This window comes from Cimex lectularius, unplaced genomic scaffold (genome assembly GCF_000648675.2).
Source record: "Cimex lectularius strain Harlan isolate CLEC.00 unplaced genomic scaffold, Clec_2.1 scaffold268, whole genome shotgun sequence".
NCBI classification, from domain to species: Eukaryota; Metazoa; Arthropoda; class Insecta; order Hemiptera; family Cimicidae; genus Cimex; species Cimex lectularius.
The window spans coordinates 78,850-106,509 of NW_019392848.1; the positions used below are offsets into that span (position 1 = coordinate 78,850).

The following is a 27,660-nucleotide window of genomic DNA, read 5'->3' on the forward strand; positions in this document are numbered from 1 at the left end:
GTTATTAACTATTTTTCGCCTCGTACTGTTCAACGGCTTTTGCCAGAGTCAAAAATAATCAACATGAGCGAATCATTTGGACTTCGAATAAACGAGAAAAAAAAAGTTTTTTCTAAGGCTCGTTAAAATATGTTCATATATAATCATGCTCCGATCCCACATCCCTCAGTAGCGTCGATACGATATCCTTTGGAAGAACACGTTGCTTAAAGATCTGAGACGCAGGTTTAAAGCCAGAAACACACTTACCCGATGCTACGCCATGCGACGCTACCCGATGCTACCCAACGCTCTGCGATCCACTGTCCAGATTTTCGTCGGGTCACATCTAGTACAGTCAAAGACAAAAGAACCGGACACCCATATTTTTATTCAAACTACATGTATTATTGTTGTTATATTAATTACAACATACTTATTTTAATAGAAACCAAATAAACTGTGATTAAAAATTAATTAGTTTTTATTTTAAAAAATAATTTTAATGGTTTGGTAGAAAATTAATCAAAACACTGGAATACGATTTTTTGATATAATGAATTTAATTAACAATTTATTGTACTCGCTTCGGCGGTACATATACTAAAATTGGAACAATTTATTGCACGGTTTTGCTCATAAAATTTAATTAACAATTTATTTCATAGGTTTGCTCGTACAATTACACCATTTTCTAATGTCAGGTAGCATCAGAACAGGACATCATATTTTTTGTAGTTTATTTCATACTAAGTTCATGTAATTTTGTCGTTATATTAATTACAACATGTTATTTTAATGTAAACCAAATTAAACGAGATCAAAAATGCATAAGTTTTTATAAACATTGTTTAATTAGATGGTTAGGAGTAACTTTATTTAAAACAATTAAGTTTAACAAACAATTTATTAGATGGTTGTGCCCATAACATTTAACCAACAATTTATTACAAGGTTTTGCTCAAAATAGTGCATTAAGAACAAAAGATGCGTTGCGATTGTGATAGTGATTATTGTGATAAACGCTGTGGACTGTACGCGACGTGTACTTGTGTCGGGCAGATGTGCACACCCCGCGAAAACGTGGCAAGGCGTCGTGTAGCATCGGGTAAGTGTGTTCCTGGCTTAAGTCATCGTTGAAACAGTCTCGAGTAGCGGTTTCAAAGGTTCAGAGAGACTTCAAAAGGAGATGGCGGCATAAATAGAAGAAGAAGAAAAACACTTGCTCAGTAGGTTATCGATTCTATCACAACACTGTCAGGACGAAACAAAAATTATTACATCCTAAATATCCCCAAGACATCACATATTGCGTATATGACGTGCTTTTGTCATTATTAAACATCGTACAAATTTAAAACAAAGGTATCCATGTGACGGTTCAACATATTGTGCATTCAAAACCTGAGAGTGTAAATAAGAAGATGTCTAGAAATGGTGAAAAGTTGTGAATATTGTAACAATGGAAAATGCAGTTCCATGTCATTCTATTGTTGTTTAATATTTATTATTTTACTCATTAAAACATTTGCTAGCTCAATGATTATGAACTATATATCATCCTGCCATAGAATAGAGCTTAACGGCCGACTACCGGGTATTGCGGGCGTGGCGTTAAACTTTCCGTTTAAAATTCCATTGGCTATGACGGGATTCGAACCGACAACCACTATCTTCGCAAATACTCTCACGTACTATTTTCCCAGTGCGGCACACTCTCATAACTGATAACTGATGTATATAAGCTCAGCTCTTCACAGGGATTCCGCCTTTTGGGTAATTTACAATAATTTACCCACCTAGGGGTTCGGGTCAGAAATCGGACCTCGTCTTCTCCGTACAACCACTGAGGTTTTTTTATCTGAGACTATCAACAGCTAGTTCATTTCAGCTCCCAACGTAATCACTGTTTAAATGCAAACCCGTTCTTCCACCCACTCTTAAATATATTATTTCCTCTTTACATACCATTTACTCAATTAGGGTGTGAAGTATTACTCCATCAACGTTTACTGATCAACGTTTTACATAACTTTTCCGATTGAGGAACTCAATATTCGGCCACCGGTCTTCTCACACTGCACATTTACGCCAATCAATACATTCACTCTCAACACAAACTAGGGATACAAAACTATCAGTATTATGTACATTGATGGACAAATTTAACGCACCACTCAATTTATATAGGTTAAGAATTAAATCCATTATCTTTTGACATTCATTTCAGGAAAATAGGAGTTGTCGTCTTACTGTTATTTACTTTTGTACTGATTAATACCATTTGCACAAAAAGTAACCTTATGCCCTTCCATTCTGGACCGTCTAAAAATGTCTTTCGGTTGATCTGTTTCATTCGTTGATTTCATTTGATATTATTCTTATTATTCAGAAATCGTGAGATGCGGTCTGGTGTGATGTAGGTGTCAGAAAAACATTTTCTTTATCGTGCCAACGTTTCGATCTTTATTGAGATCATCTTCAGGGCCTGGGATTTACAAACATTGTTTACATTTAACAAATACATTTAGGATGTGAAAAAGTGAATTTATACAATGCAAAATATATTTTCAATCAAAGTATTTCTACTCACTCAAAGTGTTTGTCTTCTGTGTAATTGTGCCAGTGAGATTTTGCTGTTTTATGTTTATACACGTTGGATTTTAAAGGGGTGGGGAAGGAAGTCGGTATAGAAAAGACATTTTTGTTTAAGGCGTCGGCTTCTTTGAGGTGAAAAGAGCCGACGAAAGGAAACAATGTGTTGGTAATGGTTCGGCCAGATTTTCCTTTCAAGAAAGGGATAAATAGGAAAAGGAAAACTAAATTGTTGGGCAATTAGACTATGTGAAAAATATTTGATGTGTGAAATGTAATGTTATGATATATGTATGTTATCTATATTGAATTTGAATTGGCACGATAAAGAAAATGTTTTTCTGAAACCTACATCACACCAGACCGCATCTCACGATTTCTGAATAATTATCGATTAACCGTCACTAATCACCACACATTATTCTTATTAAAAAAAAAAATTTCAATGGCTCCAGGCAAGCATTTAAGTTAGTTAAAATATCATAAGAGGAAGGATAAAGCCAGTTGAAGTCGTCAGAAGACTGAGTGTAAATAATTCTACAATAGGAAGGATTCTTCGGCGCTTCAAAGAAACAGGGCTTCACACAAAAGGCGGGGGTCGGCCTAGGTCCAAGGACGAGTGAGACATCATCAGACTCTACGAAACCGCAGCATTAAGGGAAATGACATAAAAATCTCATAAGGCAAGCCGGAAATGTTTCGATTTCCTCCAGGACCGTAATAAGAAAGATCATTGGAAATGACCTCAGGGCCCGGCACCCGGCTCGTGGACTACAACTCAGAAAATGACCAGGCTTCAATTTCCACGGGAACATTTGAATTGGACATTGGAAGTTTGGGGACGGGTTCTCTTTACATATAAGGTAGGATTTGGCAACAAAATTTCAAATGGTTTTAATTTCACACGGAAGCGATAAAGGAAAATAAAGGGTACGCGCCATGCTGTATGGTTCTTATCGTGGCAGATAGGGCTTTGTTGTTCTGAGGTGGCATTTCCTTGCACGCCTGGACCTAATTGGTTGTGCGAGGTAGATCTCAAACTTCATTGAGGTTTTTACAAGACATAATCAGAGAACATGGGTTTCGATATTAATTGACAAATTGACAAATAACGTAGACAAATTGTTTTTCCACTTGTGTAAAGATACGCAATCTAGAATTTTGAAATACTCAATTTTACATTGAGTATTACTTGCGGTAGATTCGAAATTTCTACTGTTGACCTGTTTTCTAATAATTCATCAATTGAAGAATTTTGTCTTTGTTTTATCAGACAATAGGAGAATTTGCTGTATTTATTTTCAAAAAAATTCATTGCACTGATGAAAGTTAGTTTTTGATTTAGCATTGGTAAAAAAATATTTTATACGTTATCATTCCCATAAACGAACAGCAGAAAATAATGAAAAGTATATTGTTTTTGTTCAATTAGAATTATTTACAGTATATTATACATGTGTGTTTCGTAATTGTTTTATATACAGGAAAGCACTTCGTCCTTTATTTCCCACAAGAGCTTCGAGGCATCGTGTTGGAACTTTCTGATCGGTGTAGTCAACCCGCCGAGGTCTTTTTTTAATTCTGAGAGGTGTCCTTGGATGCAGGGGATGGTTGTGAAACCAGTGCATTCAGAAATTTTGACGAGATCTGAGCTGATCACCTGCGACTTTTCATAGGCCCAGGAGATCATCTTCCAGGAGAGATGCAACGCGTCCTCCAAACTGGTGCTCAAATTCAAACAGGAGTCGAAGATGGACAGGCTTTGGATTGGGGGTTGCAGGACCATTTCATCCCCGAGGATCAGGCCCTTCATATCTTCGAAATCCGCCACTGACCTGGCTTTGACGACCTAAAAATGTTAAATAATTACATCTACAACAGATTTAATTTTAATGCTTAAGAGAATGTGTCGAGGGATTTTCAAATTTCATCGATATGTCTCTAAATGGATGAGAACTAACTATCTTCAGGTAAAATAATGGCAAACAGTAAGAAAGGATCCACCTATTCAATCGATTTTCGTGTAATTTCTAAAATTAGCAGCGACTATTATTAGGTTATTTGATTGTTCATTAATTTTTTGTAACCCGAAGAACAACGTTCCTCCTGGCTTATATAAACATTATAAAAAAAGGCAAAACTCTACATTCCAAATTCTCTCGGAAAATTCAGCGACTTGCAAAAAAGTTCTCTGTATCTCAGTTCATTGTTGCCAAGTAGGCTCATTTAAAAATTGTTCTTCTTCTGATTTAAACATCACCGATTAAAAGATAAGAATAATTTAATTGGTTCAAAATGAAAAAATAAAAAAAATTTACCTGGAAGAGGGCGATAGTCAAAATAATGTAATAGAAATTCATCGTTTCGTCAGATATGATTGATTGAAGAAAACACTATGTATTTTTTCTGTCATATATAGAAATTTAATCTTATCTAGTTTTTAAAATTGATTTGAGCACTTTGTATTTTAGATTTTGTACAGTCCTAATGGGTTTTTCTGTTTCCAGTAGATTGAAACCTTGAACTTTGGGCTGGCACTTTAATAAATGTTTTCTGTTTAAACTCCTCTCGTCGAGGAGTTTAATTGATTTTGATAACTACATAAGAGGTGAAAAATATGTCGCTGCAGATTCGTAAACAAACGGTGATGTTTTTATTGGCACTATTTCATCAGAGATTATTATACCATTGTACTGTTGCTAAATGAAACTTACCGAAAAAAAAGAGATGATGACAGTATTTAATTAAGATCACTGTCGTGGGAGCCCTCGAGGGTTTGAGTCGTAGAAGAGGAGTCTTCCTCACCCGATTAAAAGTAGGCCAAGACAGGTTGACGCACTGACAAGTACTTTAGGAACAAAACCCGAAGTGGCGGATACCTGTCCGATATTTTGGAGTTCAGAACCACCAAAAAAGTTTGGTACAAATGAACACACCAACCTGGTCGTCCCATTGGTAGATAAGCCTTCTTGCTTCTCTTGAGCTGTTTTCCTGAAAATCCGGTAAGCTCCATGAAATCTTTTCGGACTACAGACCAATTAGCTTACTCAGCTCTCCGAAAACCATGAAAATATGGTAGTAGTATAAAATGGAGGGATCTGGAATTTCATAATTTCATCGTTGTCGTCGAAATTAACACTCAAAAAATTAATTTACACAGATTTATGCGAAAGTCGGTATCTAAGGGTGATATAACGCTGGAACCACGACAATGAGGACAAATCCAATTTTCGACCACTTTCTGACCTACTTCGCTTTCAGAATGTTTGTGAAAATATGCAAAAAAGTAGTATTTTGTTGGCTTATCTTTTTAAATCTTAACAAATTAAAATATTCTGCGTAGTGTTCATATAACATTTTTGTTTTTATATTAACCAACAATGCTATTAACGCACCAGAAATATTATTTTTTAATCTCTAAGTAACGATTGATGCCCACTTATTTGCGATTGTCCTTTGGGGAGAGAGCCCTCGGAGGATCTGGATCGTAAAAGAGGAAGAAAAAGAAGAAGAAGAAGAAAAATAACTTTATTCTGGGACTGGTGTCCCCTAAGGAACATTTTGGTTTTTATGTTTTTGTTTTATGTTATTATTCTGATTTTATTTAAAGACTGAGACATTAGTCAGCATATTTCTCCAGCACATTTTCAACAAAATTCAAATTCTTCAATTTTGACACAGGAGAGACAAAGTATAATTCGGGTTGAATGAATTTATTTATATTGTATAAATTAAAATATTAATAAAAGTTGTAAGTATAAAGTAAATTGAAATAAATGGCATAAATCGTTCTTTAAAAATTAAAAAAATAACAGTATTGGTGTAATAAATTCATTCTTGGTTAATATAAAATCAAGAACAAGTTGAACGACGAAATAAAAATAAATTAATTAATTAAAATTACGATAACTTTCAACTTTTAAATTTTTTTGGCGAAACCAGGGCCTATGCACGAGGAGTGTTCGATATTTGGAGTTTCGAATCACCAAAAAAGTTTGGTCCAAATCCGTGACACACCAACCTGGTCGTCCCTTGGTAGATAAGTTCTCTTGCTTCTCTTGAGGTATTTTCCTGAATTCTGGAAAGTTTCAAAACTTATTTACATTAATAAAAAGCGGTAAGCTCCTTGAAATGGCTTCAAACCATCAACTCAGCTCTTTGAGTTAGATTTGAAAATATGGTAATAGTATCAAAAACAAGCATCAGGTATTTTAAATTTTTTCGTTGTCGTCGAAATTGTCAGTCAAAAAATTAATTTTCACCGATTTCCACGAAAGTCGGTATCTAAGGGTGTTATAGCGCTAGAACCACGACAATGAGGACCAATCCAAGTTTCGACGATTTTCTAACCTACTTTGCTTTCAGAATGTTTGTTAAGATGTGCTAAAAAGTAATATTTTGTTGACTTATCTTTTTAAATCTTTACAAATTAAAATATTCTGCGTAGTGTTCATATAACATTTTTGTTTTTATATTAACCAACAATGATATTAACGCACTAAAAATGTTATTTTTAAAATCTCTAATTAACGATTTATGCCTACTTATTTGCGATTATCCTTTGAGGAGGGAGCCCTCGGAGGATCTGGATCGTAGAAGAGGAGTCATCCTGATTAAAAATAGACCATGCAAAGTTGATGCACGGGCACTTACTTTTGGGCCAAAGCGCAAGTATATGTTACGCAGGTAGAGGTCCATGTGTGTGTCCTACTTGAATTGAATTTACTGGGTGCAAATCCAAGGCTCCATATAGAAAGCATGCTGGAATGTCACCGAAGGGTTACTCCATGTGTCCCATTTCCTTGAACTGAATTGGCTCCGTATAGAGAGCGTGTAGGAATACCACCGGATAGAGAATCGAGCTTGAGCACGTCAGCGAGTATTTGGGCCTCCTTTCCGATCTTAAAGGGAACAGGGTTCTTTTATTTGAATATTAAATAAAGTATCAAATGAAATTGATAATTCCTTTTAAAGAAATTGTCAACTGAATTTTATAACTGTATCAAACAATAAAATTTGACTATTACTTTAATTTAAAAAAGGTTAATTTCTGACAAATAATTTGTTATTTTGTGTATTTTCTTATAGAAATATTTCATATGTTTTAATGCTTTGCAAGTCTTTGAAAAGCTACGTTCCTCTTTTTTCAAATGGTCTCTTTGACGTTAAAATATTTTTAGCCGTTTCAAACAGATATTCCTGTAACGACTTCTTAAAAATCGGAAAAATTTTAGGGGTCGAAAAATAGATTTTAAAAGTCCTTTAGCTTCCCTCGTTCACTATTTAATAACTCGTACACTGTTTTCTACAAGGTTCGTATACAAGTAGTCTCAGATATACTGATGATGACAATTGGACGGTATTACATGTATGTAACATGGCATCCAGACCAAATTGGAATTTGAATAAACGTAAAGTTTAAATTCAACTAATTAAGGTTTTAAGTTGAGATGAAAAAGTCAGTGTGAGATTCGAACCCACGACCTTCGGCTTGATACGCCGCTACTCTACCACTTGAGCTATCGTGACTTCGATCCACTAGGGCACTAACTTCTCATCTCAACCCCACCTTTTGAATTTTCCCTCCTTTTTGCCATTTTTCAAATGTTGTGTAATCGATTTGATTCTCGGCGACAAATGAAATGGCCGCGGAGAGCTTTAGTGAACTTATACAAGAAAATCGGCAAAGCACAACATAAAATACCAAAGTTTGAGAATGAGTGAAAATTTTTCTCTTTTGTTCGAAACCAATGGCTTATAGCTTTCTAAATAATAAACTGCATCCACTAAGAGGGAAACATTTGTTATTTTCCAAATATTAACCACGATAGCTGACTGGTTAACACATCAGATACTCGGATCTTAGGCGTCAAGAGTTCGATTCCCACGACCGCTTGGAATATTCTGTCTCGCTCTCCCCTTCCCTATTGGCAATGCAAAAATTTTGACATTTGTCAAATTATTCAGCATCTTTAATAAATTAGTGAAGTGTACTTAGGTAAAAGGCTACTTGAATGTTTAAACGTAAACTATTGTCTATCCGCAATAGATCGGTTTAAGTCAACATGCAAGTTTAAAAAAAAAATAAAGTTGTCTGTATTTGAAGTCAAGTTCTTTCTTTTTCTTTTTGAAGTTCTTTCTAGATTTATATAAAGTACATTATAAAGAGTATAATATTGAATATTTTATAGCGTATTGATATTTTTAACCCGCTAAAAATTTAGAAAATACCATTCACATTCAGTTCGAGGAAAAACATTATTTTCATTTCAGCACGATCATTTGTTTCGATTATAAAAATGATCTCCGCATAGTTACACTACAACAAAGCTTCTAGCTGTTTTTCGGCAATAAATAACTTAAGTTGTAAGAAAAGTATTTATTTTTTGTTGTACAATGATACTGATGAACAAAACAAACCCACCACACTTAAATTTGAATTAATTTTGGTTTATTCCTATTTTGCATACAAAAATAGGATTGGGTGTGAAAATAATATATTTAAAAAGGAAAATGTATATTGTCTAATATTAAAAGAACATTTTGAGTAGGGAACAAAAAAAATCAAAACCAAATCAACATTTATAAAAACATTTTTTCCTTTTAATACCGAGTATTTCCACTTATGCCTTTGCATTCCTTGGAAAAGATATTTGATAAAAACCTCGAGGAATTCTTTTCCATTTATCAAGAACAACTGATTCCAACTCTTCCAACTGTGGGATTCGTCGTTGTACTTGTCGCTTAAGTTGGTCTCAATGTGTTCGATTGGGTCCAAATCTGGACTTCAAGTTGGCTACAACGAGCACTCTATCCAACCTAATTCAGGTGGTCACCCAGAATACGTGGTCTTTGAGGCCTAGCATTATCCAGGATTAGCAAGAATCCCTCACCGATGTGGGGGGGAGGCACAACATGTTGAACCCAATGGCAGATGTTCTTCGATTATGTCTATTAAATATCTCTGTGAAGAGATCTTCCTCGCACAACGACCAATTCGGTTGGGACGTTCAAGGAAAAGCCACCCAGAACATCATTAGCCCCACCGTGGAATGCCACCTAGGAACCAAACAGCACAGGGCATACCTTTCTCCTGAGCGTCTACATATGTAATTACGCTCATCTGAAGATTTAAGGCCAACTCTCCCCTCATCTGTAAAGAGAACTGGTTCTCAATCATCTATTGTCTAATTCACATTTTTCATGAGAATTTGAAGCCTGGCCATTTTTCTGGGCTATGGTAATAACAGGAACACAAGCCGGGTGCCGGGCCCTGAGGTTATTTTCATTGAGCCTTCATCTTACCAGGTCTGGAGGAAATCGAAATATTTCGAACTTGTCTTTTCAGATTTCTTATCTCATTTCCCGTATGCTGCGGTTTTTAGAGCCTGATGATGGTTGAATCTATTATATCTCTTTATTATCTATATATCTCTTGTGTTTAGAACTAGTAAACTTAGTACGACCTTGTCTTGGCCCTTTAGTGTGAACCCCTGTGTCTCTGAACATCCGAAGAATCCTTCCTATTGTTGAATGAATTACACTGCCTTCTTACAACTGCGCGCTGGCTTTATCTTTCCTCTAATAATGTTATGAACCTGACGCTGTCAAACTCACTTAAATCTTAAAGCCTCGAGCCGTGGTAAAAGATTTAAAAATATAAAATGAAATCAACGAATGAAAAAGATTAACCGAAAGCGATCGTTCGGCGTAGCAGAAGCTACTTTTTGTGCATATTGGATTAACCAGTACATGCCTAAACAAACGAAGCAAACAAAGCATTATTTACTGTTTATTTTGATTACGATAGCTCTTCATTGCCTTTAACTAATGAACGATAATGAATTTCATTTTAAATTCAATAATAACAAATAATGATTAAGTTCAATTTGCCCGTCAGTGTATAAATGGAATGAACTTAATAAACATTCATTATAATCTGATAAAATAAAATAAAAATTGGCAACTAGGAAAATGATTCACACAGTCTATTTCTTGGAGGAATCTCGTTTGACAACGACTTAAGTATGATACAGCTGTTTAATTTTGTTGTTGTTGTTTAAATATTTAAAAAAAGTTGTTTGAGAATTTAAAACAAATTGATTAAATGAAAACAGGTACTTACCTATGCCCACATAGTGTAGTGCGATGTCACTACTGCATATATTTATGTACAACACTTATTTTATTTGGAACCAAACAAATTCACAAGATCTTTGGGTAGAAACAATTTAACAAAAAATGTAGGTTTTATATTTTATTATACTCATGTTTTTTTTTTTTTTTTTGCGGTATGTAATTAGATGTTATTCAGATAAAGTATAATAAAAATTTAGTGCATTATTCATTTGAATGAAATAGTTTGATTGGCTTTCTTATCTATGGACGGAAGCACAATTTCAGTCCATTTCTAACTCTGTGGTAAAGCGCTTCGAATTCCTTACGGTATGCCAAGAACTCCGGTAACACTTTCAGAGCATCGTCACGGGTCTTCTGTAAAGTGTCGAAGAGACACTGGACCTGGGCTGTTACGGTGCACTGCAGGACGGTGTACACGTCGTCGTTGAGATGCATCATCGACTCGTAAGCCCAATCGGTAAGGTTGTGCGAAAGGTCGTACACTGCCAACACTCCTTGGGCGAGTTCGCTGCAGTTCTTCTTATGCTCGGTCGCATCGTAAAATTGTTCCAATTCTGTCAAGAACGATTGATTGTCAAACTCGTCTGTCGTGTCGAGAAAGTCTACTTCGTCGAATTCGATATCAAGAACAGAACCTTGGATTCCCTGTGAAAAGTTTTATTACAGTAATAATTTAAATAATGATCATTCAAAAAGCTAATGTGTTGCAAAAGGTTTTTTAATCAATCCAAATCTACGGTAAAAGTATTAATACTAAATATGTATATCAAGTAAAAATAACTTATGAAAATAAAAAACTGCATCTGTTTTTGAATTTTGAAAGCGTTCAAAAGGTTAGAACTAAATCAAGGTTTACAAAAAAACGTACTATAGTTCAGGTTAATTAGTCGGATATTAAATTATCAACTTGCACAACCTTAAAAAAAAATATATTGCGTTTTAAGAACACTTACCTGTACAAGGGCGATGATCAGGCACGCGTACAACCCATACATGTTTGATAGTTTGTATAGAATAGTCCGTTTCGATTGTTCTAACCTTCTTAAATATTATTTAGACGAGGGTAATCTTATCTCAGCTTCCCTCTCTGTAATAATTAATTACACTAAAAGGGGAGAAAGCGATAGAAATAATTTGACACACCAATTAAAATTTTGCAAATATTACCGTTATCTTTGGTAAAATTAATTTCCAGCCTTATCTGAATATATAAGTGCAATTTGTGAAATAAAGAAAAAATTGTACTGGTTTTAGTTATTAAGATTATATAACAGGTGTTTTTTTCAAGTCAGTCATCAAGAGGTGCCACTGAACACCTCAAGTCACTCTACTTTAAAAGTAATGAAAATCATCCACTATTCAACAAATTAATATACCATAAACTAATTAAACACGTCAAAACAAGATACGAAGCTACAATAAATAAACATGCTTAGGGTTTACCATAATTTTTTTTTGGTTTTAAATGTTAGTTTGTTCTTAGTACGTTCAAATCATGACTTTCACATTATGAAACATGCCGCTTAAAACTACGACGAAATTAGAATATAATTCATATTGAAGAAATTCAGTTGGTTTTAATTAAATTTAATTAATATTATACTCCATTTCATACCAATAAACAAACTGTATCAAATCCCTCCAAGGAGTTTGACATTAAAGGAGCCTGGACAAGCTAACAAAGTATGATTATTTGGCAATCGTGAGGTGCGTTCTGGTGTGACGTAGGTTTTACAAAAATATTTTCTTTATCATGCCAACATTTCGATCATCTTCAGAGCACAAAGTGTTTGTTTTCCGTGTAGATGTGTCATTATTGTGCGTCGTGTTGAGAGTGCCCAGTGAGCCAAATACTTTGATTGAATCTAAGTTTTTCTAGCATTGCATGAATTCATTTTTTTTTATTGTAAAATTTTCTAGTATTGTATAAGTTCATATTTTTTTTCACATCATACATGTATTTGTAAAATTTAAAAAATGTTTATAAATCCCAGGGCCTGAAGATGATCTCAATAAAGATCCAAACGTAGGCATGATAAAGAAAATGTATTTCTAAAACCTGCGTCACACCAGACCCCCATCTCATGATATCCAAATAATCATTGGCTAACGGTCATTAAACACCATACATTTTTTACGAAGTATGACAGGTCTCATCATTACTATTACCAATTTCAATTAATTAAGGTTTTTAGTTTAGATNATATATATATATAATGTATGAAGAATTCAATGCTATTTTTAAAATCTTTCTTGTGCCAAAAGTCTTTGAGGATCAAGAAGCTCTCTGCCCCGAGGGGTTGGTGTCCCCTACAGCTTCGACACTGGAGTAATTGCCACTCTAATGTAACTTCGGGCCATCTATTATCTCATAATCTGGATGTTAGGCGGCCCGACTGGCATTTACTTTCTCAACAACAGTAATCACATCATCTGCAATTGTTTCTCTCCATCCATTTGTTAGTAACCATAAACATTTCTTTTTTTCTAACGACGTTTATGTTACTGGTAACACTAGTTCCTAGTTTTTTGCCCTTCAAACGTTTACAATTCACAGCAAAATGGCAGAGCGATTACGAATTTAAGTAATCAATTATTACAACCTTGGCAATGGTAGTACAGCTAATAATTTTTAAAATTAAAAAATAATACACTGGAGAGGAAAATAGGCATATTCGAAGGGTAAACCAGTGGAAACTGCCGTAAACATTCTCGTTTAGTCCACATAACAAATTATAAAGGAAAATAAAATAACTCTATACTTTTTTATAGATTGACTTGCTTTCAATAAAAACTCATTTAAATCCAGAGAAGTAGCAGCAAGTAAAAAGAGCATAGACTTCACGACTGTAAACTAAATAATATAATTGGTAAAAAGCCAAGATATGAAAGCCAAATTCGACCATTAATCACTGACAGCAACAAAGCAGCTCTCAAAGGAAGTGATATCGTCACTCTTGTCTGCTGTTGACCGGATCCTATTTTTTTCCGGATTTTAAATTAGAAATGGGGTTAAAACCGGTCACAAGGCCTTCTGCACTTCGAGCTGAATAGATCTATAATGATCATCTTATTTTATAAATAACTGGTAATCTTCAGGTTGTTTGTTAATCAACCTCCATAGCCTTGCCAGCGGCTCCTTAGTGTAGGATTTTGATTGCGGCGATTCCTCTTCTATTTGCATGAATATGCACCTTTGTAGATTCTCACAAATGCATAAAGCGTGTTCTTCGGTCTGCTCTTTTTTTTGGCAGTTTCTAAAAAATCTCTTTCCGGCGATCGCTAGTTTTCGCGTCCTTTGGTGCAGTTCACCCTCCGCAACCCTCATGCGGTATATGTCCATTCGAGTACCTTCGAGTACCCTAACCATTCCTAACCGTTTCCTAGCCAGAGTCGGTCGCATTCAGGTATTACGCTCAATAGCAGGCTATAAAAGTGCGGACCTCAGCGGTGTTATGCAGATTGAGGAGCATTCTCGGGAGCGGATTGATCCTGAGTTCCCTGGGCGACTTCTTAGTACGTTCAGATATGTATCCCCTTGGTCCCACTACTACACCATTGCCTCCTCAATATCCCATATTTTTGTTCTTTGATGTCGCCATCCGTTCCACTGCGACAACTGCTCTAACCACGTTGGGGAAACGATATTCGGCCGGATACATATCCCATTCGGTAACGTTTCATCTCAAATACAAGTTAACCTCAAAATTGGAGAAAGGTGGAGTGAGAACCTATGTCCAGTCAAATATCATGCAAAATAAGAAGAAATCCCAACTTAAAGCACCTTCCTTAAAAAAATAAAAATATATTTTTCGTCTTGATGACGAAGTATTCTGGAACATAATATATCAAAAGATTCCATGGAAAAACATATAGACGGAATGAGATTAATATGAAAAGTCGTAAATGTATGCCAATCTGCACATCAAAAAAACAAAACTAATCCGTTCAACTCAGCAGGCAATAATTAAAAAATAATAAGCTTTTACACTGGCTTTTCCCATTAAATTAGTAAATGGGAAAAACTGATATAGAAACCTGCAGAATGTTCTATGAATCAGCAGTCATCGGCCATAATATCTTAAATTAATTAATAATTATGAAAGGTATCAGATGAGATAAAAAAGTCAGCGTCACGAGCGGGATTCGAACCTACGACCTTCGGCTAAATACGCCGCTACTCACCACTTGAGCTATCGTGACTTCGTTCCGCTCGGACACCAACTTCTCATCTCAGCCTCACCTCTCGAATTTTCCCTCCTTTCCTCACAATAGCTCAAGTGGTAGAGTAGCGGTGTATTTAGCCTCAGGCCGTGGGTTCGAATCCCGCTCGTGATTTTTTTATCTCAACCAATACCTTGCATAAATATTAATTAATTGAAAAATGTTAATTGGTCAATCGGACCACGAACTGTAATGGATTTAATAATATCTTAAGTTAATCAAGATATTACATATTAAGTTTTTAAATTACTGTGGAGAGTTAGCCCCAAAACGGTACAGCCACCGTTAGGAAAAACAAAATTAACTGCTAGAAAAAAAAGCGAAGAGGTGCTTCGGAAAGTGCTTTACTACCGTAAAATTGGTGCAATAGATCTACTACCCTATTGTGGATAAAGGGAGACCACAGTCCCCCGAAAGTCTCACGCTGTCCCAGAGTACTCTATATTTCTCGGGGTTTCTACTTCCACACTAATAATTTACACACTCCGCACATTAATTCAATATTCACGAACAGTTTTTCATTGACCCGTTTCATTCAAATAAACAATCACACAACACAGATCATATTCATTTCTGCCCGAATCCTCGATATTCCTCAGGTTTCAAGGGAGCATCCCTCCCATCTCGATAATAAATATATTGGTTTCAATAAATAATATACAGTGTAAAATAGTTATGACTCGGAGGTATTATTTGATCATCTATCTGTGCCCGCTGCTGTGACCCAAGGCCGCGCATATACCATACCGGATATCAAAACCCTTTCCTTGCATACTTAATTCACCACTGTCAATGTTCTATTTTTTCCATGTACTGTAGAGATAATTTCCCTACTCAACGGGCAACGGCCTCGGTTCACCTCTGTCAGAAGTCAAACCAATAGTCTTGGGTAATGTGTAGACTCGACGTCATTTTCAAAATAATAATAATAATGGCGACACTAACCTCTGATTTTCTGAAAATGGATGCAACATTTTTACAATTTGCTTTAGTATATTGTTAACTTTAACGAATTGTTTGCATTTTTTCCTCACTAATTAAATCTTTTATTATTCCTATTTAATTTCGGTACATATTTGATTAATAGCATCCTATTGTATACTGATTGTATTTTTATTTTTAATCAAATGCCCAAAACCAAGATTTATGAAAGGACAACATAATATTTTATCGCTTAGCCTGGTGAGTGATACTCACAACCACAAAAAAAACCTTCATTTCTCCGGCGTGAATCTATCCTAGAACAAACTACTAGAAACAAATTCAGTTTAACGTTTTCACGGAGAACCCGATCATTGACTTATTTCGCAGTAGTATAATTTTTTTGACCGCCGCAATCCTGGGAATACCGAGTCTTCATCATGATAGCGACGTCATTGTCAGGTTCAAAGATTGAGTGGTACGCACCAACCTGCGACGAATCACCCAAGTAGCCAATCGGAAAGCCACCATTTATAGGTCATCTCTTCACCAAAAGTACCCATGTTATCGTAGGACAGTTTCTCTACAGTGCCATTGGGTCAATCAGGATTACACTCGCAATCACCGAACCCCAGTTCAGAAATAGATCTTAACATTTTTATTCTCAAACCTTTTCTTCGATGTACAGCATGTATATGAATCCGTTATTTGTCGCTTTTCACCTCACACCCAAAGAGGAACTTTCCTGCCGAAGAATCCCCAAAATTCAAAAATTGTATCAGTCACTACTATTTCAAGTATAAAACAAATAAAAAAATTGTTAAAAACCTTTACCGCAATTATCTAAAAAATATTTTCGATAAAAACATGTTTGTGTTTTTCTAAACAATTCTATCGTTCAATGAACTTGAAATGAAGTTGGCCTAAGAAAACAAAATGTTTAATTTTAAAACTATTCATGTTTGTTTTAAAAAAGCAAGTTTTGATCGATGATGGACAGATTTATATTATCCTAACTCCCATAAAGAAACAAGAACAATTATCAAACGAGTCGTGGTTGCCCTTTGTGATGAATATGAAGATGTTTTTTGATTCTCGAACCTTTTCTTATATAGCGAATTCTTATCTCATTGCCACCGATAAATTGGTATATAACTGATTAGATAATAAATCAATAGAAAAGGTCATAAATCTACATCATTATTCAAACGTGCTTTTTCGTGCAGCATGTCGGCCTTAATTGTATTGTTCACCGTCTTGGGATGCACCTTCCAGGTATAGATGTTAAATACATCTAATAATACGTCTAAATACCCAAATCCAATAATTTTGCACTAAAATGCACATTTTGTAATTAAAACATTAAATTAAATTAAAGATTTAATTAAATTAAAACACTTATTATTTTTATACACTACATAACAAAGCAACAGAGCGAAAGTTCGAGATTATTAGATTATACTATCCTTTTAATAAAAGCAATGTTTCAGAATCCCAACATGAATTAAGAAGCCAACAAGAAAACACTACAATTATGCAACTGAAAATTACAAAAACTCGATTTTAATTAATTTAATATACAGATCAATACGCTAAATGATCGTTCACGTATTTGCTTATCTTGCCAAACCACAATTTAACTCGAATGTACATTTCTAAGATGTTCAACTCGCATCATCAGCATCTTCTTGATCATCAACCCTTAAGCGGTTTCTAATTACATGCCACGTCATCACCAGAATCTAATGTGATGCTGTGCCTCATACGAAGATTGAAATTATCATATATTATATCTTGTATATTATACACGTGACTTAGTTATGATACATACATATATTATTAATTATCCTTTTTATAAATTTATTTTTTAACAATATAATAACATTTTTAATCTGTTAGGACAGGTTTCAGATTGTAAATGGATATAATAGTCTTTCCTTTGAAAATGACAAAGCTAATTTTTGATTAATTAAAGGTGATTCAAATATAACATATTTGCAGCAGATTAGTAGACTAGTTCTGACATTTATATTTTTTTCATTAGTAAAATATACATAGTTTTATAATTAGTAATTTTATTTTTTTTACATCTCGATCACTTTAGAGTTTGGTGTTCAATTAAAAACATATTCATCATATTCATTACATTTTTTTTGGACGGTTCAACTTATAAGGAGACAACTATGTTCGTGGGTCACGGATTTGAACCAAATTTTTGGTGACTCTACAGTACAAAATAGTCGTCTACACGTGAAATTGTTAATACCTAGCAAAATTCTCATTTCGATAACTCTTGTAAATATTAAGGTATCGAAACTGGGAAAATGCGAATAATTCCCAAAAATGATCTAGTTTTGAAATTCGAAATAAAAAATGGAGGGTCTCATTTTACAAAGTTCCAAAGGGCATATTTTATTTCAACAAACAATGAACAAAAAAAGTTATTTCAGAAAAGGATGAAACATCTAAAAACTAGACTTCATAACGACAATTACAAAAAATAAAAAATTTAAAAAAATAAATAAAAACAAATAAAACATAATAAATACAATAATAAAAATCGTTCTTAAATTAGTTAGGGGAGATAGACATCTTTCGTAGGACACCCTATATAAGGTCAACCCCTATTTTATATGAAATATCAACTCATTTTTACTATACATAAAAAATAACTGTCGTTTTTGTCTTCAGAGAACACATGCACAAAATCTTAATAAAAAAATTGCTTTTCTGAGCTTTCATAATGTTTCATTGTACAACCACTACTGCTATTTTGAGATTATTTACAAACTGAAAATAACTAATATTATAAAAAGAATTACAATACATTTCACTTTTTCACAACGAGGTTCGTGGGTCACGGATTTGAACCAAATTTTTGGTGACTCTACAGTACAAAATATCAATCGTCTTCACTACGAGACGTGAAATTGTTAATACCTACCAAACTCTCATTTCGATAACTCCTGTAAATATTAACGTATCGAAATTGGGAAAATGCGAATAATTCCCAAAAATAATCTAGTTTTGAAATCCGAAATACTATATGGAGGGTCTCATTTGACAAAGTTCCAAAGGGCATGTTTTATTTCAACAAACAATGAACAAAAAAAGTTATTTCAGAAAAGGATGAAACATTTAAAAACTAGACTTCATAACGACAATTACACAAAAAACTAAATAAATAAATAAATATCAAAATCGGTCATAAATTAGTTAGGATAGGTGGATATCTTTCATGGGACACCCTATATAAGGCCAACCACATTTTATATCCAATATCAACTCATTTTTACTGTACATAGAACATAACTGTCGTTTTTGTCTTGACTGAAAACATGCACAAAATCTGAATTAAAAAAAAAAAAAATCAAATCATTGCATTGTTTGTCTTTCTTTTTTGAGCTTTCATACGTTACATTATGCAACCATTATTGGTATTTTGAGCTTATTTTCAAACTGAAAGTAACTGATATTATTACAGTGTGTTAAAAAATTACAATGTGTTTCACTTTTTATCGTTTATTTTTTTTATTAAAAATCTTTATATATATTACGCAAAAATGTAATATCAGCTTGATATATAGAATATTTAAGATTGTTTTGCCCCGATTATGACCTTGAAATAGGTCAAAAGCTTGCAACAGTGTTTGGCAATGTTGGGACTGGCAATATTCAAAGAAATTTGGAATCTTCTTCTAAAAACATAATTATGTCAATTTGTAAACATATTTAAGATTGTTTTGCCCTAATGATGACCTTAAAATTTAAAGATTAGCAGTAACAATTGAATTTTCTTTCGTCACCAAGAGACCATACTGACCAAATTTGTCAAGATTTTTCTCTCTTGATGAGATCACATCTTAGGGGTTTTCTTGAGTTTATGTTTGATTTGATTTTATGAGCTACTTCTTTTGGAATAATTAACTTAATTAATTCTTCTTTGAACGGTGTGTTTTCACACATAAACTCAAATGAATTTTGCTTTAATATTTGTTCTATGTAATTGCAAAAACATAAGCTTAATTAGACGTATGATTGCTGCAATAATAACATTTCATTATTTTCCGAACAAAAATGATGATATTAACGGTTAGACAATATTATTCCTCTTTGAAAAACATAACATTTAATTCAATTGAAAAAGTTCACAATATTTTTAATTTTCCTGATTAATCCTCAATATTTCTACATTGGAAATATGCTCTGAAAATGCTTAGAAGATTTGAAACTAATCAAAATCATCGATCACAAACACACTTAATTTCAATTTTATTTGTCCAGCTGTTCACACAATGAGTTGCATCTCAATCAATCATGTTCTATTATCGCTAATTTTTAAAAGTGGCAATGGGCTTTCTTGTAAAATAAATAAAATATTTCCAATATGACAATGATGAAGGGATTATATACATTAATTCAAATTTTAAAGAATTCAAGGTCTGGCAAAGAACCTTAAACAATTCTAATAAATCACGTTAATTTTCTGTTTTTGGACATTGCTGAAAAGAATGAAATCTGTCCGTAATACTGCCGCAAGGGAAACAAATACAGCAAACTTTGCTACATTGAAAATTTTAATTAAATTATTACTTATTATGTAAAAATTGTCTGAGATCGTATATTTAACAGATCAATGTTGTTGACAGGCAGTTTATGGTCGGCATGCGTATCCGACGCAGGACTTGGCGAAGTCTGCAGTCGTTGAGCCAATGCTGGAGGTCATGAAAGTCGCCAGCGCCTGCGAAGACCTTAACAACGAACTTGTGGTCATGCACGAAGTGCTCGTCGACGCCGGCGTATTGATGGGAAAACTTTGCCAGAACGTCTCTTCGGCGTGGGTCAACTCGTGGGAGGTATGTCCTCAGCCCAATGTCTTCAAAGCGATCCCTTGCTTCCTCCAGGTGTACGGAGAATATAAGAACGCTCTGCTCTACTACAGGACCGATATCAACCAAATGAACAACAGATTGTACGAAGAAACGATGAAATTTTACACCATCCTCTGGAAATGCGCCAATTCTTTCCATGTTAACTAACAGTAAGTTCTAAGAATTTGCCCACCGGTAATGGTTAAATATGGATCCACAACATTGCTCAAAATATTTTAGTTTTTTTCGACTTTCTAATAATTTATAAAAACGGTTAAATAAACAAATGTGTAAATAATTTTAATGTTTTTTTTATTCCTGAGTTACCCAGTGATTCAATTGATAATCATCATTGTTTGTCTTTTATTTCTTGCTTCAAATAATTCTAATTTAATGTAAGCAGATGAAAATATTTTCATATTTTAATCGTATATAATAATAATAAATACTAGAAAAATTATAATATATAATATAGATCTGTACAGTACAGAATGAAAAATTGAAGCATTTTTCATAATTAATTAATATTTGTGAAAGGTATTGGTTGAGATAAAAAGTCAGTGTCACGAGCGGGATTCGAACCCACGACCTTCGGCTTGGTTGGACTGCTCTACCACATGACCTATCGTGACCTCGATCCATTCGTACACTAACTTCCCATCTCAACCTCACCTTTTTTTGAATTTTCCCTCCTTTTTGTCATTTTTCAAATGTCACGATAGCTCAGGTTGTAGAGTAGCGGCGCTACCCGAAGGTCGTGGGTTCGAATCCCGCTCGTGACGCTGACTTTTTTATCTCAACTAAAAACCTTAATTAATTGAAAGATATTAATTGGTCAATCGGACCACGAAAACTAGTGAACTGAATAAGTTAAAATGAAGTATATCTACACTAAAGCTCTCCGTGGCCATTTCAATTGTAGGAGGCTGCTCTATCAGGAAACGACATCAAAGAGATCTCAGCCTGGGACATTGTATCGCATAGTAGAGTCTAGTACGCAAGAAATGGCAAAGCGAGTTGTCCGTGAGCATCTTTGCGTCTTGCGAAGGTCGTGGGTTTGAATTCCACTCGTGACATTGACTTTTTTATCTCAACCAATATCTGTCGTATATATTGCTTAATTGAAGACGCAAAGATGCTCCCGGACGCCACCATGTCTCAAGGATGGTTATGTATCTTAAATATCTATGTCGTTATCGGTGATGATTTTGTATACGGTATCCAGTATTTCAACGCAGTTTGTGTATTTTAGTATTAAGTTTACCGAGGTGGGGAGAGGGATTATATATTTTTTGAGCGCTTTAAAAATATGTTCTCTTCCGGTAGTCTTCAGCGGTCACCCCAGTATGATGTGGTTTGCGTCCGCCGTTGAGGTATCGTCGCACGAGCATTTGCTTGTTTGTATAGTTCCTACCTTATGTGATGGGAGTCTATTGTGATTGAACCTCAGTCTACATATAGTGGTAAAGAATTTTCTATTTCTTTTGACGTTTGAAAACCACGGTTTAGACCGGATGTTTGGTTGGGAGGCAGAGTACCAGATGCCTTTGCTTTTGGGTGGTTGTTCGTATTTACTTTGCCATTTCTTGCGTACTAAGACTCTATTATGCGATACAATGTCCCAGGCTGAGATCTCTTTGGTGTCGTTTCCAGATAGAGCAGCCTCCTACAATTGAAATGGCCACGGAGAGCTTTAGTGAAGATATACTAAATTTTAACTTATTCACTAATTTTCATGGTCCGATTGACCAATTAATATCTTTCAATTAATTAAGGTTTTTAGTTGAGATAAAAAAGTCGGCGTCACGAGCGGGATTCGAACCCACGACCTTCCGCTAGATACGCCGCAACTCTACCACCTGAGCTATTGTGACATTTGAAAAATGACAAAAAGGAGGGAAATTCAAAAAAAGGTGAGGTTGAGATGTGAAGTTAGTGTCCAAGCGGATCGAAGTCACGATAGCTCAAGTGGTAGAGAAGAGGCGTATCTAGTCGAAGATCGTGGGGTCGAATCCCGCTCGTGACCCTGACTTTTTTATCTCAACCAGTACCTTTCATATATATTGCTTAATTGAAAAAAGTTAATTTGTCAATCGGACCACGAACTGAAATGAATTTTTCATAATTCAAAAAAAAAAAAAAAAAATACGACAATTGCCATCTGCATACTCCGAAAATGAAAATAAACACCTGACTTAACTTTCAGAATGATAAATACAATTCCTATTGTGTACAAACACTGTTGGACACTTCAGAAAAAGTGTGTCAATTGCCTTTTATATTTGAAAGCTTTTTACTGTTTTTTATTAAAAAATTTATAATAATTTATATTTATGCAAACATTAGCGGAAATTATTCAAAAGATGTGTTTACATTTTTAACAATTTCTTTCGGCGAGACTACTAATTGAAGAGTTTATTTTTTTTAAGAGCATTTTTACATCAACGGTTAGATTAGAAATTTAGTAGAAATAATAACAGACTCGACATATTCCGCTTTGGTATTATTTATGTAAATCCATTGTACTGTCGTTTTGTATTGCATCCTAGAATCTGTTAGTAAACATAACACTGCCTTTAACGATAACACGAGGATATTATTTTCTGGGTTTATTTTTCTATTAAACGTAACCACTGTGGTGCACAGTGTGTACAATTTCGAACTTTCCAGAAAGTTGAAGGGTCGAGGATTTTGATCAAAAATTTTTTGATGATTCTGCACTCCTAAATGTCTAAAAAAATATTTTAGTTGAAATTTCCCGTTTTTTAATAAATCTATTTCGCCGACCTACTTGTTGAAATCAAATATGTGAATACATCATTTTACAGTTTTACAGCATGTTTTAAAGAGACTGCCATAAAAATACAGTAAAAGCTATCAATGTTTAACAATAACCAAAAAGATAATGGCACGAACGGGATTCGAACCCACGATCTTCGGCTAGATACGCCGCTGCTCTACCATTTGAGCTATCGTGACCTCGATCGCGCTCGTGCGATTAACTTTTTTCCTCTCAACTAAAAACCATAATTAATTGTCATGTCATTGGTCAAGCGGACCACGAAATTAGTGAATTTAATGAATTAAAATGAAGTACACTTCACTAAAGCTCACCGTGGCAAGTTCATTTGTCGTCGAGAATCCAATCCGATTACACGACATTTGAAAAATGGCAAAAAGGAAGGAAAACTCATAAGGTGGGGTTGAAATGGGAAGTTAGTGTCTGAGTGGATCGAGGTCACGATAGCTCAAGTGGTAGAGCAGCGGCGTATTTAGCCGAAGATCGTGGGTTCGAATCCCGCTCGTGCCATTAACTTTTTTTCATCTCAACGAAAAACCTTAATTAATTGTAATGTATTAATTGGTCATGCGGACCACAAAATTAGTGAATTTAATAACCAAAAACTTTTTACAAACCTGATTTTTTCAAGAAAACTAGATCATAATTTTGTGTGTGAAACTAACACAAAATTCCATTTCAGCATCTTTAAAGACTCCTAAAAAATTTTTGTTTGAATTTAAATATACTGATTTTTTGACCCTTAGAATTTTTATGATTTTAGTCTTTATAGGAATTCTGATTGAAACGACTGGAATTTTAATTCAAAAACAGCTGAAAAAGAGTTTAACGTCAAAAATACTATTTGAAAGAAGCGGAACTTAGAACTTTTTAAAGACTTACCTGGCATTAAAATATATTTATAAAATATTTCTATAAGAAAATACACAAAATAACAAAAATTGTTTGTCAGAAATTAACCTCGTTTTTTTAAATCAAAATAAAAACCCGATTTTATTGTTTAATTCAGTTACACAATGCACTTGACAATTTCTTGAAAACGATTTATCAATTTTTATATATTTTAATTAATATTCAAATAAAAGAACCCTGTTCCCTCTGAACCCTGATACTCGCTGACGTGCTCAACACGATTCTCATAGCAGGTGGCATTCCTACACGCTCTCTATACGGAGCCAATTCAATTCAAGTAGGTGGGACACATGGAGTAACCCTGTACATACCGGACATATACTCGGTCTTTCGCCCAAAAGTAAGTGTCCGTGCATCAACTTTGCACGGCCTATTTTTTTAAACGGGTGAGGACGTCTCGTCTTTTACGATCCAGATCCTCCGAGGGCTCTCTCCCCAAAGGATATTCTCAAATAAGTGGGCATAAATCATTACTTAGAGATTAAAAAATAACATTTCTGGTGCGTTAATATCATTGTTGGTTAATATAAAAACAAAAATGTTATGTGAAAACGACGCAGAATATTTTAATTTGTAAAGATTTAAAAAGATAAGTCAACAAAATATTACTTTTTAGCATATGTTAACAAACATTCTGAAAGCAAAGTAGGTTAGAAAATGGTCGAAAATTGGATTGGTCCTCATTGTCGTGGTTCTAGCGCTATAACACCCTTAGATACCGACTTTCGTGGAAATCGGTGTAAATTAATTTTTTGACTGACAATTTCGACGACAACGAAAAAATTTAAAATACCTGATGCTTCTTTTTGATACTATTACCATATTTTCAAATCTAACTCAAAGAGCTGAGTTGATGGTTTGAAGCCATTTCAAGGAGCTTACCGCTTTTTATTAATGTAAATAAGTTTTGAAACTTTCCAGAATTCAGGAAAATACCTCAAGAGAAGCAAGAGAACTATCTACCAAGGGACGAACAGGTTGGTGTGTCACGGATTTGGACCAAACTTTTTGGTGATTCGAAACTCCAAATAGCGAACACTCCTCGTGCATAGGCCCTGGTTTCGCCAAAAAAATTTAAAAGTTGAAAGTTATCGTAATTTTAATTAATTAATTTATTTTTATTTCGTCGTTCAACTTGTTCTTGATTTTATATTAACCAAGAATGAATTTATTACACCAATACTGTTATTTTTTTAATTTTTAAAGAACGATTTATGCCATTTATTTCAATTTACTTTATACTTACAACTTTTATTAATATTTTAATTTATACAATATAAATAAATTCATTCACCCAGAATTATACTTTGTCTCTCCTGTGTCAAAATTGAAGAATTTGAATTTTGTTGAAAATGTGCTGGATAAATATGCTGACTAATGTCTCAGTCTTTAAATAAAATCAGAATAATAACATAAAACAAAAACATAAAAACAAAAATGTTCTTCGACACAGAATATGTCGAATATTTTGGAATATTATAAGCTGGTATGATGTGGTATGACTTAAAAAGATAACTCAACAAAATATTGTATTTTTATGTGCATGAAACAAAAATACTGTAAGGAAAGTAGGTCAGAAAATGGTAGATACTGGCTTTCGCGGAAATCGGTCTAAATTAATTTTTTCGACGACCGGGGTAACTATTTTTTTCAAACCTTGGAGACCGATTTTCATGGTCGATTATTCGTTTTAAAGACATTGTCTTTATGGATTTTATAACTGTATCAAACATTAAAATCAGACATTCATTTCCATTTAAAAAATCGAGGTTAATTTCTGAAAAATAATTTTGTTATTTTTTATAGATAGATAGATAGATAGATATACTTTATTTACAAACTGAAAAAATTTAGAGTTAAAAATAAAAAACAGTATTATTATTATGGCATGGAATTAAAACCGTCAGCCAGAGTTCGGAGTGCATTACTATCCCAAGATTATGCATTATTATATAAATATAAGAAAAGGAGAATTTAAAATATCAACTTCAGAGGTTACAATTATTTACAGGATTTTCAAATTACAAGGTTGAATTGCGATAAACTTTGAAAATAATAAAAATGACACTTCAAAGAACAAAAGGATTCCAACTTACAAAGGGTCCCCCACAGGCAAACAGAATTCGCATTTAGAAGCCTACAAACTAGAAATTATATGTATTAAGACAAACAGAACAAAAAAAAAAAAAAAAGACAAACAAAAAAGAAACAAAATAAGACGAACAGAATATTAATTCCCTACATTCCAATCGGTGTAAATTAATTTTTTCGACGACCGGGCGAACTATTTTTTTCAAAACCTAGGAGACTGATTTTCATGGACGATTGTTCGTTTTAATGACATTGTCAAATGGATTTTATAACTGTGTCAAACATTAAAATCGGACATTCATTTCCATTTAAAAAATCGGGGATAATTTCTGACAAATAATTTTGTTATTTTTATAGTTTCTTATAGAAAACTTATACAAATTTTTATGGCACATATGTCATTAATAAGCTATGTTCGTCTCCTTCAAATGTTATGTTTACGTTATAATACGGTATGGACGTATTCCTGATGTTATTTTAAATTAATATGCAATATTCGAAATCTCTGAATCCATCCTCCTAATCTCTAATATTTAAAAAAATATGGAAAATAAATTGTAATAAATAAATTTGTTTGTATGTCAATTCTCGACTTTTGAGTACTATTTGTTTTCGAATGTTTATTCCCATTCGTCACGACATAACTGAACTTTATACAACATAATGGATATTTTTATCGCGCCGTATCGCTGATTTTGAAATCCTGTCGATTGTGTCGATCCTCTCGTAGGAAATACCACGTAAAAAAACCACTCGTAAGATAGCGAGATATTGGCATCGATACAAACAGATACTGACCTCATCGGCGAATTTTTCCATCATTACATTCCAATATTTTCCAACGTTGTGTATCAATTATGACGGACCAATCCACATAATTCCCATTACGGCAAAAGAAATATCATGTTTCGACTAAAGTACTTAAAAATATTCAGAAACAATGTCAATATCAAGTTTTATAATTTGAAAAGTTTATTTTCCGCTGGTAGCGCAGTCTATTGCCAACCGTTCGACTTTATGTTGTCCCCATTCTGCTAAATCGGCAAAAGAGGACACTGCTTACACAATCGTACCATGAAACAAATTAGTAAATTTTTTATTTATTTAAACCTTTCTTATTAAACATTA

General features: G+C 33.9%; 3 protein-coding genes across 3 annotated transcripts; 1 reads left to right on the forward strand and 2 right to left on the reverse strand.

Annotated features, from left to right (window-relative positions):
- Positions 1-3,969: 3,969 nt before the first annotated feature.
- Positions 3,970-4,998, reverse strand: LOC106661680. The gene is made up of 2 exons (XM_014385228.2): positions 4,893-4,998; positions 3,970-4,423 (listed from the first exon to the last, which is right to left on the reverse strand). The coding sequence occupies exons 1-2, from the start codon at positions 4,932-4,934 to the stop codon at positions 4,049-4,051; spliced, it is 417 nt and encodes a 138-aa protein (XP_014240714.1). The 5' UTR covers positions 4,935-4,998; the 3' UTR covers positions 3,970-4,048.
- A 5,847-nt stretch (positions 4,999-10,845) lies between these two features.
- LOC106662020 lies at positions 10,846-11,786 on the reverse strand. Its single transcript, XM_014385816.1, has 2 exons — positions 11,667-11,786; positions 10,846-11,358 (listed from the first exon to the last, which is right to left on the reverse strand). The coding sequence occupies exons 1-2, from the start codon at positions 11,706-11,708 to the stop codon at positions 10,954-10,956; spliced, it is 447 nt and encodes a 148-aa protein (XP_014241302.1). The 5' UTR covers positions 11,709-11,786; the 3' UTR covers positions 10,846-10,953.
- A 5,255-nt stretch (positions 11,787-17,041) lies between these two features.
- LOC106661683 lies at positions 17,042-21,028 on the forward strand. The gene is made up of 2 exons (XM_014385231.1): positions 17,042-17,133; positions 20,508-21,028. The coding sequence occupies exons 1-2, from the start codon at positions 17,086-17,088 to the stop codon at positions 20,895-20,897; spliced, it is 438 nt and encodes a 145-aa protein (XP_014240717.1). The 5' UTR covers positions 17,042-17,085; the 3' UTR covers positions 20,898-21,028.
- Positions 21,029-27,660: the final 6,632 nt, after the last annotated feature.